The following is a 20,177-nucleotide window of genomic DNA, read 5'->3' on the forward strand; positions in this document are numbered from 1 at the left end:
TTTGTGAGTTGTTTATAATGTGGAAGTTTTGTAATTTCTACGATTAAGATTTTTCTATATTGTAATGCACTAATATATATATATATATATTTATATTGGGTTATCTCATAAGGGCATGAGTTACATTCTGCTGTGGATGTAGCCCATTTAGGTGAACCATGTAAAATATTTGTGTTCTAGGTGTGTGTGATCTTCTCTTCGTTTTCTTTTGTGAATCGTTGTTTTAATGGTTCCTATTTCCTAAAAATTAAAAACTCTAAAGGTTTTTTTTTTTGGTAAAACTTTAAAGCTTTAGAGAGGTAAGAAAAAGGATGATGTTTTGATAAAAAATAGTAAGCCTTAATCAGTGATCGGATGTGATTGTAGTGTTGTTATTATTAATGTTGTGGTGTGAAACTGAGAATGAAGCTCATTAAAAAACAAGTGAAACTTGGAACTACTGGTGGCAGGCATGGAGTGAAGCAGCCGAGGAATCCATGGTCTGATGGTCCAGAGTACATAACACAGTGCCCAATCCAAGCAGGTGGGAGCTTCACATATGAGATCAACTTCACTACAGAGGAAGGAACCCTTTGGTGGCATGCCCACAGCGACTGGTCACGAGCTACAGTCCATGGTCCCATCTTTGTTTTCCCCAAGCTTGGCACTTCCTACCCTTTCCCCAAACCCTATTCTGAAGTCCCCATCGTTATTGGTAAATTATTCAACAACAAAACTCTCACACACACACACATACACACAAAACCATCTTTGGTGCTCATGTTTGATGTTCTTGTTGGGTAAAATTGTTGCAGGAAGCTGGTACAAAGGAGATGTGATGGAGATAATTGAAGAGGCCCTTAAGAATGGTGGAGAACCCAATACGTCAGATGCTCATACCATCAATGGACAACCTGGAGATCTCTATCCATGCTCCAAACCAGGTAACTATATATTAAACACATCATACAAGACAATCCACCATGAGAAATACGAGAAACCAAATACGGTATTATAATCCCAAGGGTGGCTTAGTTGGCAAACCTACCCTGCCTCAAGAAGCAGATGCATGCCCTGCCTCTGTAGTTTTAGGGGGTGTTTGGTTCGGTAAATCAAATGGTGTATGTATCGGATATGAATGTCAATCTTTTGATAGACATTCTTCTAAATTATGTTTCTTTCTGAAAAATCGTTTGGTTGCCTTGAGACTAGTACATGTTTCTCGCGGGTTGAGATATTGGCTTTCGTAGAGAACGCCTGTCCGCAACAATTTTACCCAACAATTTTATGATAAAGTTTTCTATCACTAGTGGTTGAATGATGGGTCGGTTCAGATGTGAGCCTCATCATTCTCCACCTCTCTTCTCCCTTATTGTAAATGGTTGATGGACCACGGGAATGAAAATATGGCTTTAGGAAAATTCACAAAAGAATCCAATTTTCAAAAAAAAAAAAAAAAAAAAAAAAAAATTTGTTGAGAGTGGGATTTGAACCCACGCCCTTTCGGACCAGAACCTTAATCTGGCGCCTTAGACCAACTCGGCCATCTCAACTTGTGAACAAAAAGTTGAAATTTTTAATATAAACTAAGTGTTTTGAATGTCATTGCAGGAACGTTCACGGTTCTGGTGGAGAAAGGGAAAACCTATCTTCTTCGCATCGTCAATGCAGTGATGAATGAGGAAATGTTCTTCGCCATAGCTAATCATTCCCTTACTGTCATCGGATCAGATGGAAACTACCTCAAGCCCATAAAAACCAAATATATCATGATAGCCCCAGGCCAAACCATGGATTGCCTCTTCAAAGCTGACCAAAACCTGAGTCACTATTACATGGCAGCTAGAGCTTATTCCAGTGGGGTGGGAGTTGTCTTTGATAACACCACAACCACAGCAATTTTAAAATACAAGGGCACTTACACCCCTCCATCATCTCCTTCCTTCCCAACTCTCCCCTACTATAATGACACTGATGCAACAACCAACTACACTAGGCGCCTAAGAAGCTTAGCCAGTAAAGACCACCCAATTGATGTCCCTAAATGTATCCAGACCCAAGTCTATACAACCATCTCTGTCAACACATTGCCTTGTATCAATAACTCTTGTGATGGACCCAATGGTTCACGACTTGCTGCTAGCATGAACAACATTAGTTTCAGAAACCCATCAATTGACATACTTCTTGCTTATTACAATAAGATCAAAGGGGTTTATGGAACTGATTTTCCTGATGAACCACCTTACTACTTCAATTTCACGGCGGACGACTTGCCATCTTATCTTTCAACACCGACGGTGGCTACCAAAGTGAAGGTGGTAAAATTCAACTCAACAGTTGAGATTGTGTTTCAAGGTACTAACTTGAATGCAGGAGAGAACCATCCAATGCACCTTCATGGGTTTAGCTTCTATTTGGTTGGATGGGGCTTTGGGAACTTCAACAAGACCACAGATCCTAAAGGGTACAACTTGGTTGATCCACCTGAAATTAATACTGTTGGAGTCCCTAAGAATGGATGGGCTGCCATCAGATTCAGAGCAAACAACCCTGGTAAGATCTATGATATAAATCTATGAAACCTTCTTTTCAAGGTCTAATTTGGTGTTCCCTCTGTGCTAATTTATAAATTTGATGAGGTTTTGTCAGGGGTGTGGTTCATGCATTGTCATTTGGAGCGACATATGAGCTGGGGCATGAACACTGTATTCATAGTGAAGAATGGTAAATCAAGGCCAACAACGATCCGAAAGAAACCTCGATACATGCCTCCCTGTTGAGATCCAAGAGTTGCCATGGACGTCGGTATTGGACACAAGGGTTGTTTCAGTTATAGGATTTCTGTGTAATATGTCACATAGATAAACCAGTGATTTATGTAATAGCATTGGATCATCTATAAAAAATTAGGTTACAGTAGTTCATATGCATATGTATATGGGTTTCATTCCCCTAATCAATCCAATTAAGACCTCATTTATGTGGTTCAATAAAGAGAGAATTGTTTCTAAGCATCGAGTTGTCACTTCATTAGCATAATAATAAATTCCAGAGAGAGAGAGAGAGAGAGAGAGAGAGAGAGAGAGAGAATAGTGATCTTCGGCTACTGTACTATCATTGTTTGCCCTCTAAGCCAATAAATAGGGTTTAACTTATCTTTTATTAGTTTGATCAGTCTATAATGGGTGTTTGCTTCTACATGATCCATAGATTATTTACTTCAGCTTTTGCACTGATATTTGGTCCTCACAAAAACAGAAGCTTCACAAAGCCTGGGGGAACCATTTTTTGGCTATGTGAACATAGCAACATGGCTCACCTGCTCCAAAGTAGTTGTATCTTGATAGCTAAACTGCCTCTCTTAATAGCTAAGCTAAAGTAGTTTTGTCTTCATAGCTTGTGCCTCTCTTGAAGCTGAGCTTGTAGTCTTGGTCTAAAGATGTGTGAATATGTGATTTTTGAGTGGAGTGCATAGAGAGGATATTGATTAGAGGGTTTTAATGTTGGGCCTCATAAACACCACAATGTTGAAATGGCTGAAGACTATTCTTCTTGGAAAGAAGATAAAAAAGAAAAAGAAAAGAGGATACGCTATGGATGGAAAAAATTAAATCCTTGATCAACCACTAACACCGCGTAGAAGGCTATCAAATGAGAACACCCTAACTGCCATAGCTCATAGCTATTTGGTCTACTTTTCCTTTACAAAAAATCTAATTCATTACCACCTTTTAGTCTTTGATTGTTCTACCATGAATCGGGTTTTTCTTAAGTCACGGAGAAGGGAAATCTTTCGACTGTAAGGCTTAATTTAGGAACATACTAAAAAGATGGTGTGGTAAACCTTCCTGCATGGTGCAGAAAAACTTTCTCCTTCTATCATAGTAGATAACTAGAGAAAGGTTGTGTACATCACTCTCATACTCTATCCCCTCCCTAACAATTTGGGCCTTGTGCATGAGTTCTCATCTTTCTATTGGTTTGACGTGGGAGACTCTATTACATGCGAGCGCGAATAGAATCTCTGCAAAAATAAATTAATAAAACAGGCGAGGACTACTTATAAGCGAACGCCAAGTTAACATATCACCTTGCTTGGCATTATGATTATCACACAAATTAAATAAAACAAGGGAGAATGTTTTGAGCTGATTGTGTAGGTACATTAGCACCCTCTCTCATTAGTGCACTCTCTATGTCGCTTGTGGAGTACCCTCCCTCGGTTTATAAAACAAATAAGAGCACAAAAAGCTTTACAGGCTGGACCTTATCAGTCCATGGTTCAATAAGCCGGCCCAATCAATCCCTCCCAAATCTTGAGAAACTAAGCTCAAGCTCTGTCAGGCCCATTTCATGTCTCCAGCTTATTTCATTGGGAAACCAGACCAACCCATTTATATATTGGGCCTCTATTATATGCCCCAGTCCTCTGGCTTACGGTTCTTGATGGTGATCAGTTACACAGACATAGATGTCAACCCGTATTGATAACTAATTTGAAAATTTTTAAATTGGAATCAGGTAGAATGTTAAAGAATGTATTGTGGTTATAGAAGGTGGGTTCCAGCTTTGCACTAAAGAGAGTTGGCATAAAGGGCGCCAATGAGGTGCGGTGAAATAGTTTCATACATAGAAAAGTAAAGATGTAATTTAATACTAGAGAGAGAGAGAGAAAACCCTCCTCTAGTGGTTCAAGGAAACTTTTTGACCCTGAGCCTATAACAATTTGGCCTAGTATCAATGGTTAGTTTGCAATTAATTCTTTCTGTAACCATCCAAAACAAAGTATGATCTCCCTCTTCTAATATTGGAATGCTGGCCCAAGCTACCTCTTCTCATGCTTTGGTCCAATAAGGTAGTGGGTTCTGCACTAAAGCTAAAGACAATAAAATGAGGCCAAATCATGTCCTAAAAATGAAGGGTTAAATTTAAGAAGGAAGATGGAGAAGCAGGTAACAGTTATAGATGATAATGACCATTTGATATTTTAAGTGATCTCCATTTTTTGCTTGATCTTAAGTAACAATGTACACAGTTTTTTTTTTCGTAAGAAATGTTTATAAAATATCTTCAGTACCCTAAAAAATCATGGTTGATTGTCTATTATTTGATTATGGAAGACCACTTTAGTGATAGGCATAAGACTTTCCTAATGTTTTGCTCTTGGTGCATTTCGTTTTAATGTCACAATTAAACTCCTTGTTTTGGAAGTAGCTTAGGAGTTTCACTGGAACCACTCAAAGTCTGGTTTAGCCAAGATAAGATTACCAAACAAGGCCTTGTATATATGTCTCTTGAAATTACTTATGACTTTACCTTCCATGTTGGATGAGGAACCCTATGCTGGAGCCATATGTCACATGAATTTGTGATTTTGTGCTAGAAATGACCAACCCACATCCTCATATTGGATGCTCGACACATGCACACTTGCATTGGCCCCCGCTATAGTACACAAGTCACGCAGCCATATAGTGTTTTCTCTCCCATTAATACATCATTTTCATTATCAATGGATTAAAGTGCTAAGTTAAGAAATTTAACTCTCATTCCCTTACACTATAGAGCCTAACTATCAAACCGAGTTGTCATTTGTCTAAACAGCCGTGAAGCAAATAATTTTTTCCCACTGAAGCTTCCTGAGATCTCCGTATCCAATTTATGCCGGCCTCCAGTAGCCCGACCTGATGTTGGCCTTTGCCACTTTTGATCTTGATGGCTAAGCTTTCTCTCTTTTTGACTTTTGGTTTTTGTTCTTCCCTTGTTCTGTAGGCTTCTCTCTCTTTTGTCCTTTGATTGCAAGCCTATTCTTCTGTGCTTTTTGATAAATTATTCATTCACCTGCGGAAAATCTTTTTTTGATTCAAAGTCAAAGACGGAAGGGGGCAAATTATTCGATGACATTTCTACCTTGTGAATATAAGAAACTTAAGATCTCCAAAGGAATAATCCAAAATAAAGTATATGATAAGAAGTTCTGAAAAATAATCATTTAGCTCAAGAGTTCAGAGAGTAACACTTAACTCTAATTCTTTCACTATGGCACACATATGAGTTCAAAATTACACATTATTACCTTTTTTTTTTTTTTTTTTTTTTTGTTATTTTATCTTACTGAACAAATATGATAGGGTTCAATCCCACAACCTTTTTTCTGAATGCCGATTGTGTTACAACTAGACTAAGCTAGTATTTCATTACAAATTATTACCCCTCTCTTCTAAATCTCACTAACTTTCATTCCATCATTAAATATTCTATGGTGACACCCTTACACACCATGAATGCTATATTAGAAAGTTTCTAGTATTGACTCAATAATGTAATGACTTTGAATAGGGTTGGAATGTTTCAGTCCCAGGGAAACTAGCTAGAAAGTGAGAGAGAGAGAGAGAGAGAGAGAGAGAGAGAGAGAGAGAGAGAGAGAGAGAGAGAACGTGAAAGTTTGGGAAAAGATGTGAATTCAACTTTCACCCTAGATGAATAGGACAAGCACTTGAGCTTCTAACCTTTAATTATTTTCTTATTTCCGCATGTAAGTGCAAAGTATACTGCCACATACTAAAAACAACTCTATAAAACCCCATTGAAAGCTGATTCAGAAACCATAGAAGAAAGGAAAAAAGGAGAGTTCTTACATGCTTAAGTGAGATAATGAAGCTGGGGAAGAAGGGTCTGATCTTAAAGCTTCTGGGGCTTGTGTTGTTGCAACTCCTCTCCATGGGTTTGGGGGAGACCTACCACTTTAAGTGGAATGTTAGTTATTTGAGTCATTTTAGATTCTAATTGAATGGTTATTAGTAATGAGATTTTTGCTTGGTCATGCAAAGCATTTTTTTTTTTCATTTGCAGATCATTGAAACTTCATATACCAGACTGTGTAGCACCAAAAAAATCTTGACAGTGAATGGGAAATTTCCAGGGCCAGCTTTGCACGTCCACAGAGAAGATACGGTGTTTATCAATGTTGTCAACCATGGAACTTATAATATCACCCTCCACTGGTATCACTTTCTTTGCTTTCCCATTTATAATTTTGATGGGATAATTTGTATTCGAGCCTCAGCTCAGCTAGCTCTTTCTGTGAATTAATGGTGGCAGGCATGGAGTGAAGCAGCCGAGAAATCCATGGTCTGATGGTCCAGAGTACATAACACAATGCCCAATCCAAGCAGGTGGGAGCTTCACATATGAGATCAACTTCACTACAGAGGAAGGAACCATTTGGTGGCACGCCCACAGTGACTGGTCACGAGCTACAGTCCATGGTCCCATCTTTGTTTTCCCCAAGTTGGGCACTTCCTAACCTTTTCCCAAGCCCTATTCTGAAGTCCCCATCGTTCTTGGTAAGTGATTGCATAAGCAAAACACACAAGACCCACAAAATAGAGTCTGGATCAGCTCCTTACCTCAGGAGAGGAGTTACCTTCCACACATGGGATTCCATCGCCCAAGGGTATCCGTCCCATAAGTGGTCTTATATTCAAACCCATAAACAGTGAGATTCCATGTAGGAAGGTTCATATATGGGGAGAGAACCTAAACTTCGCGAAGTTATGTTTGATGTCTTAGGAATCTTTGTTGGGTAAACTTGTAGGAAGCTGGTACAAAGGAGACGTGATGGAGATATATGAAGAGGCCCTTAAGAGTGGAGGAGAACCCAACACCTCAGATGCTCATAAGATAAATGGACAACTTGGAGATCTCTATCCATGCTCCAAAGCAGGTAATTAACTATATATCAAACACACTGTACAAGACCATACACCATGGAGATTTAGGATGTGTTTGGTTTGCATTCTTGGAATGCATTCCAGGCATGGAACACATTTTGAGGCTATAAAAATGGTGTTTGGTATCAATTCTCGTTCTTGGACTCTGGAATGCATTAGAGAACACAGCTCGTTCTAGAACAGGCAAAGTGACCCATTCTACATTCTGAGGCAAAGTAGAAAAAAACACATTCTAATAGCCCCGACGAACTCGACATCCGCCTCATTGGTCAGGACCTGTGAGTTGAATTTTCTTCAGCAAGAAAAATCTCTGAGTAAACAAGACGTGCAATTCATCTTCATTCATTTGTTCTTCCTCTATTTTCTTCTTCCGTTGCCTCGAAACTTCTGTTGGTGGTAATTCTTGTAGGCGTCCTCCCCTTCATCTCCTTCCAAAATGTTGAATTGGATTTCAGTTTTCAAGATAAAAGATGAAGACACTCTGAGGCAAAGAGCTTTGGCTGAGAGTTTGGAGATGATCTCTGGAACAGAGATGGGGAAGCTGAAGTAGAAATCCAAACTCTCCTCAATCTCTTCTTTTTTCTTCCACCTCCACAGAGACTTACATGGTCGGATTTGTTGATTGTCAACATCGTCGGCCTTCAATACTAAATAGGCAAAATTAATGGCAGAGATATGGTAGGTCTGGTGTGAGAACATGTAATTCATTGAAGATTTCGTTTTCTCTCTCTCTCTCTCTCTCACTTCTTGCCTATCGCCAACAGCTCTGACCTTCCACTGCCCCTTCTCGCGAATCTGGTACTCTAGCATCCGAACCCTCAACTCGCCGTCTCCGCTTCTACTATCCCTCCTTGCAAGGGGACGCCTTTGGCTAAGGGCAACAATGCTTCCTCACTATAAGACACTCATTGGTACAAAGTTCATATATAAAGTTGCAGGTTTGTTGCTTCACCAATCACCATTGTTGTGAAGCACAACACAGTTGATATCATTGAATGAGCATTGCATTGTGTAGATTACATTGTGACTCTCTCTATAACTGCACGGATCTCCCTCTCCCCTTCAATTTCGACTCCAATACTCTCTCTCTCTTCTCTTCTCCTCCTCTCTCCGCGAGATTTTGCATATGAGTTGTTTATTGAAATTCCTAAACAAGTGTGAGCATTCTGTAATTAAGAATGAATTTTAGTCAAATAGGCAAACAATGTTCTGATTTACAACATAGAATGCATTCTGCATACTCAGAATGGGAATACGCATTCTAAAAATGAGAATGCATGCCAAACACATCCTTAGTTAAAAAATTTCATACTGATTGCTTTTTCCATACCTAAACAATGGCCATCTTTGGTTGTCTAGAAATCTGATGACAAAAACACTAGAAAATGAGTATTTTCTTGTGAAAAATCTCTTTGTTTCCAGACAACCACACGGAGCAGTGTGACATCATATGAAATCCTCTTCAAAGAAACCCCCCCCCCCCAAAAAAAATGGTGATGAAAAAATATATTTTAAAATGCTAGAAAAGAAAATAAATAATTTAGAAAGATTTCACTCATGGCTTTAGGAAAGGAAAAGGGAAAGGGAAAAGACAAAATTCAAGTTTTAAATGGTACCTAAGATTTGCATAAATGGAAACACATGACGTAGTGTGCTTATTCTTGTGCACGCCCTCTCACAAACCACCCATAGATCTCACATCCTATTTCATTAATAAATACAGTCCCTATTGGACGGTTCATCATCCCCCCTCCCCTTGGTGCAAAACTGCACTTTATCATCATATGAAACCTTTTACCTAAGTATACTTGAATACATCCAAAGCAAAATTGTAGTAATGAAAAATATATTTTGAAATAAAATAAAATAAAAATAAAAATAAATAATTTAAAAAGATTTCCCTCTTGTCCTTTAGAAAACGGAAAAACGAAAAAGATAAAAGATAAATAGGAAATATATTTTAAATTTTGTAAAAAAAAAAAAAAAAAAAAAACAAAACAAAACGAAAAAGAGCAAAGAGAATTAAAATAAAAAAGAAGAAAGGAACAAATAAAACTCTTTCGGACTAAAATCCTAATCTGGTACCTTAGATCATACTGACCTTCCCACCTTATTGAAAAAAAAAAAAAAAGGCAAAAGGTTTGGTGTACCACCAATCATGGGAGAGGATAATAGGAGTCAAAAGAATTTGGATCCACTGCAAATGGTACATGTGAGGATCTAATACATTTTTTTTTTTGGGAAAATTACAAGATTACCCATTTTTGGGTTTCCCTTTACAAAATTATCCACAAAAAGTTTTGGTTAACAAAAATACCCAAAATTAGGTTTAAGTTTACAAAACTACCCACCCAAAGTTTTAGTTAACAAAAATACCCAAAATCAGGTTTGGATTTACAAAACTACCCAAAATAGTGATTCTTCATCTTCCACATATAATCATATATATTTTTTATGACTAAAACTTTGAGTGGGTAGTTTTGTAAACCCAAACTCAATTTGAGGTATTTTTGTTAACTTAAACTTTAAGTGGGTAATTTTGTAAAGGGAAACCTAATTTTGGGTATTTTTATTAACTGAAACTTTTGATCGGTAATTTTGTTAAGAGAAACCCAGAAGTGGGTAATCATGTAATTTTCCCTTTTTTTTTTCCCCATACATGCTATTCGTCACTCTTGTAAGGGCAGAAAATGAAACAGATTCCTCACATGTATGACGAGGTGATATCCTAGGTGAAGGGGATCCAAACTTTTTCGCCAAAATGACTAATACACCCCCCGCCAAAAAAAAAAAAAAAAAATTGGCGCATCATAATCATTACTAAATCATGTTACAAATATGGTTGCAGGAGCTTTTACGTGGAGAAAGGGAAAACCTATCTTCTTCGCATAGTCAATGCAGTGATGAATGAGGAAATGTTCTTCGCTATAGCTAATCATTCCCTTACAGTTGTTGGATCAGACGGAAGCTACCTCAAGCCCATAGAAACAAACTATATCATGGTAACCCCAGGCCAAACCATGGATTGCCTCTTCAAAGCTGATCAAACCCTTGGTCACTATTACATGGCTGCTAGAGCTTATTCTAGTGGTAATGGTGTTGCCTTTGATAACACCACAGCCACAGCAATAGTAAAATATAGTGGCACTGACACCCCTCCATCATCTCCTTCTTTCCCAACTCTTCCTTACTATAATGATACTGTTGCAGCAACCAACTACACTAGTCGCCTAAGAAGCTTAGCCAGCAAAGCTCACCCAGTTTATGTCCCTAAATCTTTCAACACCCGAGTCTATACAACCATCTCTGTCAACACATTGCCTTGTGTCAGTAACTCTTGTGATGGACCCAATGGTTCAAGACTCTCTGCTAGCATGAACAACATTAGTTTCAGGAGCCCATCGATTGACTTACTTTTTGCTTATTATAATAAGATCAAAGGGGTTTATGAAACTGATTTTCCTGATGATCCACCTTACTATTTCAATTTCACGGCGGATGACTTGCCGGCTAATCTTTCAACACCGACGGTGGGTACCAAAGTGAAGGTGGTAGAGTTCAACTCTCTAGTGGAGGTTGTGTTTCAAGGGACTAACTTGAATTCAGGGGAGAACCATCCAATGCATCTTCATGGGTTTAGCTTCTATTTGGTTGGATGGGGCTTTGGGAACTTTAACAAAACCACAGATCCTGAAGGGTATAACTTGGTTGATCCACCTGAAACTAATACCGTTGGAGTCCCTAAGAATGGATGGCTGCCATCAGATTCCGAGCAGACAACCCAGGTAAGATTGGTGTTCATGAGTCTGGCTACGAGAATGGTTCACCTATAATGCCTTATCTAAAGGGTACAATAGGTTTTCATATTGAGTGGATTTCATGTGTGAATCAGACTTGTATCAGAACCATTCTCGTACGAGAAACTTGATCCAAACTCTTTTGTTTTTTGTTTTTTGTTTTTTTTTTCAAGGTCTAATGTGGTATTCCTTCTCTGCTGATATCATTTGTCATGGTTTGACAATTTTGATGTGGCTTTCTCAGGGGTGTGGTTCATGCATTGTCATTTGGAGCGTCATATGAGCTGGGGTATGGACACAGTATTCATAGTGAAGAATGGTAAATCCTGGTTGACAAGTATCCGAAAGAAACCTAGATATATGCCTCCCTGTTGAGATCTAAGGGTTGCTGTGGATGTCGGTGTTGGACACAAGGCTTGTTTCAGTTATATATAGGATTTCTTTTCAGTCCTTGGGTTGGGACTTGATTGCCTTTCTTTTCCTTGAAATGTACTACTTTAAGAGTGTGAATATCAGTTTGTATACAAGAAAATGTATTACATCCACACTTGTGGGTTGCAACTATGAAATGTGCAAGGAAACAGTTACGAGTAAAACATTAACATTAATCTCTGTTGAAGTAATTTTGATCTATATGTATCCATGTAGCCGACTCCGTTTAGTTGGGATAATTAGACTAAGTTATTGTTGAAGCAATTTTGAACCATAATTTCAACTATGATATTGCCATTTGGATTTTATACCATGTTTTTGAAGTTTCACCACAGTATCATGTCATCAATGGTTAATGAAGAAAAATATTATCTTTGTTATTTGGTACCTGAAATTTTTTAAGCTGATTGTACCATGACCAAAGTTGCAACTTAAAACTGAAAGAACTAAAAGATACAAAATAAGACGACTTGAAACACCCAGACTGTGATATATTGCAACATATGACGGTTAGAAGTACAATTTAAGGAAACCAAAGCTAATTGAATCAAAGCTCTAATTTATCATTTGGAAGGGAGGAGGGAGGAGGGAGGAGGGAGGAGGGAGGGAGAGAGAGAGTTAAAATAAAACTCAATAAGATTTTTTGGATAAGTAGTGGATGGAAGTCAATAAATTGCTAATGAAGACAATGAAAGCTGTAAATTATGACAATAAAACAATCATCTAAGCTCTATAGCAGTAAAGGGCTAGTTTTGTTGTCCTCTATTGCAACTTTTTTTGTTGTGGGTTTACATTTTAATATCTTAAACATCACTTTCATTATAATATGGAACCCTAAAAGCTTTCGCATTGTCTTCTTGCTGTTAACATTGCAAACATTACAATATCACCTTTTCTCCTCCAAAAATAAGGGAGATGTTCCCTAAAAGACACGTGGATCACTATTGCAAGGATCAATGGGAGTACACATAGAAGCATCAATAGTGGAGGGATTTTCATTTTTCTTGCAGGTGGGGCAGTCATTTCACCCCTCCCTATGTTTGGATGTAGAGACCACACTGCCTTCTAAGTTCCTTTTTTCCTAAAAATAAATAAATAAAAATAAGAAATGTAAGAATATAACCTTGGGTGGATGTGGCATGCATTGCTAATGAGAACTATTTGATTCTATTTGATGTAGGATGAAATAATAAGCAGACTCCATAGTGGGTGTTAGAAGTTCACCATTTTCTGATCACTTAGAAAGTAATTAGGCATAGTTTAAGCACATGGGCTGACCACGACCAATATTGAATCCGTCAATACATATGGTAGAGGGGGAACTATTTATTGAAGCGTGACCAACAAAAGGTATCTGAGTAAATTATAGGCAATCAAAGAGTGGAGAGAGGCCAAGATGTCCTACATGCTAAGAACGTACACTGCCTTCCTTGCCAAGGTGTCTGGCCGATGTTGAATTGTGTCCATATCCATCTCCTTATTTATATTAAGTGTCATCATCATTATTCAATATCATTATCATAGTCATTATTAATGTAATTGAATGAAGTGAATCAAATGATATGAATTGGATAATCCTAAACCTTCATTAGTTGCGTATGGAACAAAATAACCTTTTCACTTTGGTTCATGTCCATGTCTTCTGTCTTTGTGAAAGGTGAGATTTCTAGTGGCCTCTCCCTTTCCAAGAAGTAGAGATCAGTTCAAAGTTCATAGGATTCCATCTTTGATTCTGATTCAAATAAAAAGAAGAAAAAAATGTGGGAATTCAAATCTCGGCGCAGCCCATGATTCTTTCTGTGGTATATTGTCTATAATTTTAAATCTAAGATGGGTTGGCCGGGCGGCCTTAGTGAGTTTGGTAGTTTCTATTCAAATATGGCATCTCCACCACTTTTTCTCTGGTGGTATGATCCTGAAAACAATGAATTGAGAGTAGAGAGTCAAAAGTGGGAAATTATAGCAATACTAGAAATGGAAACCCAGCAAATAGGAATAATATAAATTCCCTGGAATAAAACTCTCTCTCTCTCTCTCTCTCTCTCTCTCTACTTCATAATCTGTTCTCCATATATATCTAAGAAATTGATGGGTTTGAAATTTCAATTGTGAAAAGTATTGAAAAGGGCTGGAATAGGGTTTCCTGGTAAGTGGCAGGATAGGGTAATACTATGTGGCCATGTCTATTGACTTATAAAAGTCAGTGGTTGAGCAAGGATTAAATCCTATCTTACTACTCCATTCTTATTGTCCCTTGGTAGATATAGGATATTATCTTTTTATGGGGGTGTTAAATAATATCATTAAAAAAAATCACACAAAAGAACCTATCCTGACAAACTTTTTTTATATAGAAACTTCATTCATACCCCTATGGGGTTTTAATATGTTTCTAAGATTCCCTCCCAATACTCGCTGGGCCTATTGAAACATCATGGTGAATGAATCATCATGGTCTTAGGAAAACTTGATCCTAATTTTTTTTTTTTTAATGAATGATCTTTTGATCTAGACAACCTCAGAATTTGAGCTTTCTAATGGAAAACTGTTCTTTGGGGCTCAGATTTTGTGTTGTTATTCAAACCTGAAACTTATTATCTTTTGGCAACCTTATACACAATGAACTGCATATTATCCTCAATCTTCACGGATTGCCCTTTGGATAAAATGCATTAAGGATCAGGATTTTTGTAGTGCACCTTCACAAACGTGCACTTTGGAGTTTGGAGAGAGTGTAGAGGATGGAGTGAGGGCCAGGATTTGGCATAAGGTTTTAGATTTGTTCAAATTTATCTGTTTGGGATTTGATTTGAAGTCCAAGTTGACCATGGGCATAAAAACCCATCTTAGTAGTAAAAGTAAGGGTGCCAATTTCAAATTGAAACCGAATATCGAAATCGAGTCAAATTAATCGGTTTAAAATCGAATCATATTTATTCAGTTCAAATTTGATTTGAATATGTGAGTATGCTATTCGGTTTGGCTCGATTTCAGTATAGGGTGTCAGAATCGTCGGTTCGAACCGAATTGCTCTGATCATTGGTAAGTGTTTTTTGTAATTTATCATCACATATTTACAAGCTAAGATAATTTTGGAGTTAGCAATGGCCATAAGGCCCATAACTTGAGCCCATTATGGCCTTTGGTCCATCACTGTCAGTCAGTCATGGTTCAAAAGTAGAAACATTTTCATAACCAAATTAAAATCAAGGTATAAAATTGAATTAAATTTGCATATCAGAACCAAATTAGAACCGAAACTTAACCAAGCTGAATTGAATCGATTTGATTATCTAAATACGGAACCAAGTCAGTTATCGATTTAGTTATGGTCCACTTTATCATCTTTTGGAATCAGACTATAACCGAACCGAATAACTGAAACTGAACCGATTGACACCCTTAAGTAAAAATAATAAAAGTTGGTATAATATTCTATTTGGGAAAATCTGTGCTACTACAATTGGTTACATCTAATGGTACCAATGCCCTTTTACCCAAAAAATGGTAAAAAAAAAAAAGAACACAATCACAACCACAACAACAACAACAACTGGCTATCAAGCCCCAATGCACGAGCACAAACCCAGTCTTACATTCTCGGGAGTGTTAACCTTGGAATCGGGCTAGCCCATATGCAGCTCTACAAGGAATTGTTCTTTTAGTTTTAGTAGTAGTAGCCCATATACTGGCCCATATCGGGTAAGCGTATATGGATGGATCAATCATGTCAACCGGATTAATAAACAGATCTTTGTCTCAGAACTTCTACAATTATTATAAGAATTTTTTTTGTGTGTGTGTGTGTGTCGGGCGTGCTCTAGTGACAGTTATTTAAGGTTGTCGACCTGACTAGTGTATGTTTTTTAGGTGAAAGTCTCTTGCCAACTCAGCTACATCCTTGAAGGTCTCGCTTGAAAAGACGGATCACTTTTTACCATCAAAATATTTTTTATAAAAAGCCTTGTTGGTGCACTAAAAATTAAATTCATTTTCTAAACATATATATTTTTCATAGCCATGTGGTAGCTTACTTGGTATGCCAAAAGTGGTTCACATATTTCTCATGTGTAGTCACCTTTTACCAAGACTTATATCGGTATTCAATAAAAATCCACTTATGCGATGTTGCCATGGATTTGTATTGATGAGGGCTATGCCAAAGGTGGAATAGGGTGTACTTGTAATGCTAATTTTGTAATGATTTGATCTAAAAATATCTAGACAAACTCTTTGTACCATTCTTTTCTTTAACTTCGTTATTAGTATAAACTTTTTTCAATTTTAACCCAAAAAATAAAAAAGATTGAACATGGTAGAGAGAGACTGCACTAGTTTATAGGTTCAACAAATCCAATTTTTTCCAAAGTACTTCGTGTTAAGTTTGTTTCGAATTCTTGACCCATTTTGAAGATTGACCTGCTACGACATATTTTGGTGACGATTCAAATGGAAAGTTTTCTGAGATCTGTGATGGGCTTCGGACTTGGGCTGACCCACGGCTTGAAGTATGTAATATACTATTATCTTGTTGAGAAAGTCATTGTATTTTGGGGGTTTATCGAGCTTGGGTTTCAAGGCGAGTTTTCTCACCGTTGCTTGGGTGTAATTTCTCTTTTGCATAGTAAAACATCTTCTTCATCGTCCGAGGACGTAGCACACCAGACTGGTGTATGAACCTAGTTAAATATCTGTGTCGTTCTTTTATCTATTTATTTTCGTAATTCTTAGTGTTTGATCTAACACTTCGGTTCCTTTGCACCATTGTACAAAGCTCTTCATCCTTTTCAAGACTTCAAAAAAAAAAAAAATATATGGATATGGATCCAAATTAAGAGATTTTAATGGTGGTGGGGACTTGAGCATTTGCTTCAGCTCCATTGCAGAAATTCAAAACAAACAGAAGCTTCACAAAGCCGGAGGGAACCCTTGTCAGCCTATGTAAACTCATCTAAAAACATGGATAGCCTCCAAAGTAGTTGTATCTTTATACCCTACTTTTATTATTTGTATGGCCTGGCTCCCTTAAAGCTAAGAGCCTAAGCTTGAAGTCTTGGTCTAAAGATGTGTGAATTTTTTAGCGGAGCAGTGAGGACACATTACAGAGTTTTAATCTCGAGCCACTCTCTTTTGGTAATGACATTAATATCACATTGACACGGTTGGAAACTATATTCTTCTCCCCCCCCACCCACACCCCACCCAAAAAAATAAAAAAGGAATAGAAGATACGCTATGGATGGCAGATTAAAACTTTCAACCACTAAAACCGGCAAACCGCGTACAAGATGACCAATTAATTGAAAATACAAAAACTACCATATAGCACATAGCTAGCTATTAGGTCTGCTTTTCCTTTTATAAACCTAATAAAATCTGATTCAGCTTCCACGTTGAGTCTTTGATTATTATATCATCGTAAATAATCAGAAAAAAAAAATTTCACCAACAATAATAACAATAAAAAAATGATGTATATGGCACCGTCCGTGTAACTTGACATTCTCTTTACTGATAGGATAACATATAAATTTCTTAACCAATCAGTAATACTCTCTCTCTCTCTCTCTCTCTCTCTCACGAAATGATTTCTAAGTCCCTATATTTATGAAACTATTTTATCGCTCCTCATTAGTACGTTCCTTGTACCACTTGCTCAGAACCCTCCCCATTAGAAATCCATATTGATAACTAGTTTAGAAAGAATTAAGTTGTTACCAAGCAGAGCTAGAATGTTAATGGATGTATTAGGATTATATATCTAAAACTATTTAACCTAATGTCAGTGGTTAGTTGTGACCGAAAAAAGGAAGAAAAAAATGGTTAGGTCGCAATGCATTTCTTGCACCAATCTCTCAAAGGCTAAAAGGTCCCCTTTCCGTACAGGAAAATAAAAGCAAAGTCTCCCTTATAATATGATCCATAGTCCAATACGGCAGTGGATTCTTCACTAAAGCTAAGGACAATAAAATAAGACCAGATTAATCTTGACCATTAATGACTCAATTTAAGAAAGTAAATGCAGAGACAGGTAACATTAATGGATGATTAATTATGACCACGTGATATTAATTCTGCATTTTTCTGACCTCCATGTGAAAAAATGTAACTTGCTCAATCTCAAGTAATATGTCAGTGGTGTACTCAATGGGAGGTCATGCGTCAACATCTTTTTGCACCCACTATGTGTAGACATAGACTCACAAGAAGAGGTAGCATTCTTTTTTCCTTAGATTTTTTTTTTAACTTTTCCAAAATGTTAATGCAATTAGATTTCAACACCAAACAAATCAGGGATGATTTTATAATATTATCTGATTTTAGATGATCACTTTAGTTATAACTAAACACCGACTTACTAATGTTTCACTTGTGGTAAATTTCATTTTAATGTCATAAACACCTTGTACAGATAATAAAATATTACCGAACATGTCTTGTTATACATCTTGAGATATTATGACTTTTACCTTCTTAGCTTGTTGTTGGATGAGGATCCCTAATAATGTAGACGTGTGAGAATTTATGAATTCTTTCTAATGACATTGTAAGATCAAGTTTTCCTAAGACCACTCAAGGAGGAGCGGAGGTCTCTTGACCCTTTGATCTCATAAAGGACCTAATTTACCGCACAATAAAGGAAACTTTTTTCAAATGTCGTATTCAACAAGGGAGAATAATGATTCCATAATTTTTTCCTACATTTGAATTAGTATGCATTTAAGTATCTGTCATTCCAATGGTATCAATCACTTTCAATGGATTAAGTCTGTGTGTTAAGAACATTGACTCACTCCCCATATCCCCATATCCTCCAACCGTATAAAGCCTGACTGTGACAACCAAACTGTGTTGTCATTTGTCTGAACAGTTGTGAAGCATATAATTTCGGTTCCTGATGCATCCAAGATTGGATTATGGCTGGTGATAGACCAAAGGAGGTGAATTGAGAGCTAGCTTATTATTTAATTCCTTGACTTTTGTTTAACCTTGATCATGTATTAATTACTGTCTTTTGAGTGTATTTTGAGTCTGTCTTGATCACTATTTAGAAACATGTAAAATTTTGAGTCTAAAATCATCTTGAATCTAATACACCGATATATAATTAGGGAGATATTAACCAATGGTGTTTTAAAAATATAATATATAACTACAATGATAAATACTTCTGAGATCAAGGACCAATTGAAATCTATTAACGAAAATCTTATTCTTCAAATCAATTGGAAATGACACATGCAAGATTTTTTTTGTATTATCCGTTTCAATGCACACACCGTATGTACACTCACACTTGTATCTTGGAGTTGCCAATTTGAAAAAAAACACAGTGTGTAACAACCATATGATGAACAAGATGTCTTGCTTTATCCCTAGAAACTTAAGGACAACCATAGCTCGTCAATTGTCATGCATAATTAAATAGATTAAAGAAAAAAGAAACATAAAAGGCAGCGTGGCCTCTTCATCTAGACATGGAGGGGATGAAATGACCACCCCACCTCTCATGAAAGGAAAAAAATCACACCATTGTTGATGTTTCTACATGCGCTCCCAACACTAGGAATCCTCGCCCATAAATTAAACATTAGCAAGAGATCTTTGCTCATTCGAGTGGTCCATGCACTAGGGTGGGGTCAATTAGAATGCATATAGGGGTATCTACATGAATGAGATTTTTTATTTCACAAGGGTGGAAGTAATTTCATGCATCCTTGTGTCTCTGTGTCTCGGGGTAAGGGCCACATGACTGAACAGTATTCTTCTTTAATTTTTTTTTCCGCTAAATAAGCATTTGTATTGAAAGAAGAAAATACGTATACTGGATACACCAAAAACTCAAAACACTGAGAATAGCCTCTCCCACCTACGGCATTGCAGGAGAAGTTAGCTCGCAATAGGAAAGGAAGAAGAAAAACCCCAAACATTGGAGAGTTAACCTTGTTCTACCAAGGAATTCACACTCAAGGCCATCTCTCACTGATGCCAGAAAGTGAATTTGAAACTGAGACCTTGTAGACTTGGCCGCCAACTTCGCTAAGAAATCTGCAATCTGATTAACCTCCCAATAACAATGAGTGACTTTCCACTCAATCGATCCTAGATATTGAAGCAATGCTGCCTATTATTGACTAACAAACCATGGAGATGATCTTCTCTGAAGCAGAACTGTGACCGCTGCCGCCGTATCACACTCAATAGGAAATGCCCTCTTCCGCAAGCTACGGTG

General features: G+C 37.3%; 1 protein-coding gene, 1 non-coding gene and 1 pseudogene across 2 annotated transcripts in view; 2 read left to right on the top strand and 1 right to left on the bottom strand.

The window, feature by feature from the left end:
• LOC122060698 (laccase-15-like) overlaps positions 1–2,903 on the top strand; it is a 4,135-nt gene extending 1,232 nt beyond the window's left edge. The window contains exons 3-6 of the mRNA XM_042623812.1: positions 450–694; positions 795–923; positions 1,591–2,535; positions 2,632–2,903. Coding sequence (XP_042479746.1) covers positions 450–694; positions 795–923; positions 1,591–2,535; positions 2,632–2,762 — 1,450 coding nt within the window. The 3' untranslated portion in view covers positions 2,763–2,903. The remainder of the gene's footprint in view (positions 1–449; positions 695–794; positions 924–1,590; positions 2,536–2,631) is intronic.
• On the bottom strand, positions 1,452–1,532 carry TRNAL-AAG. The gene has a single exon. It is a non-coding gene; the product is annotated as a tRNA-Leu (tRNA).
• Positions 2,904–6,650: 3,747 nt separating the features above from the next.
• Positions 6,651–11,643, top strand: LOC122093755 (annotated as a pseudogene).
• Positions 11,644–20,177: the final 8,534 nt, after the last annotated feature.

The sequence above is a fragment of the Macadamia integrifolia genome, chromosome 2 (assembly GCF_013358625.1).
Source record: "Macadamia integrifolia cultivar HAES 741 chromosome 2, SCU_Mint_v3, whole genome shotgun sequence".
In the NCBI taxonomy this organism is placed as follows: Eukaryota; Viridiplantae; Streptophyta; class Magnoliopsida; order Proteales; family Proteaceae; genus Macadamia; species Macadamia integrifolia.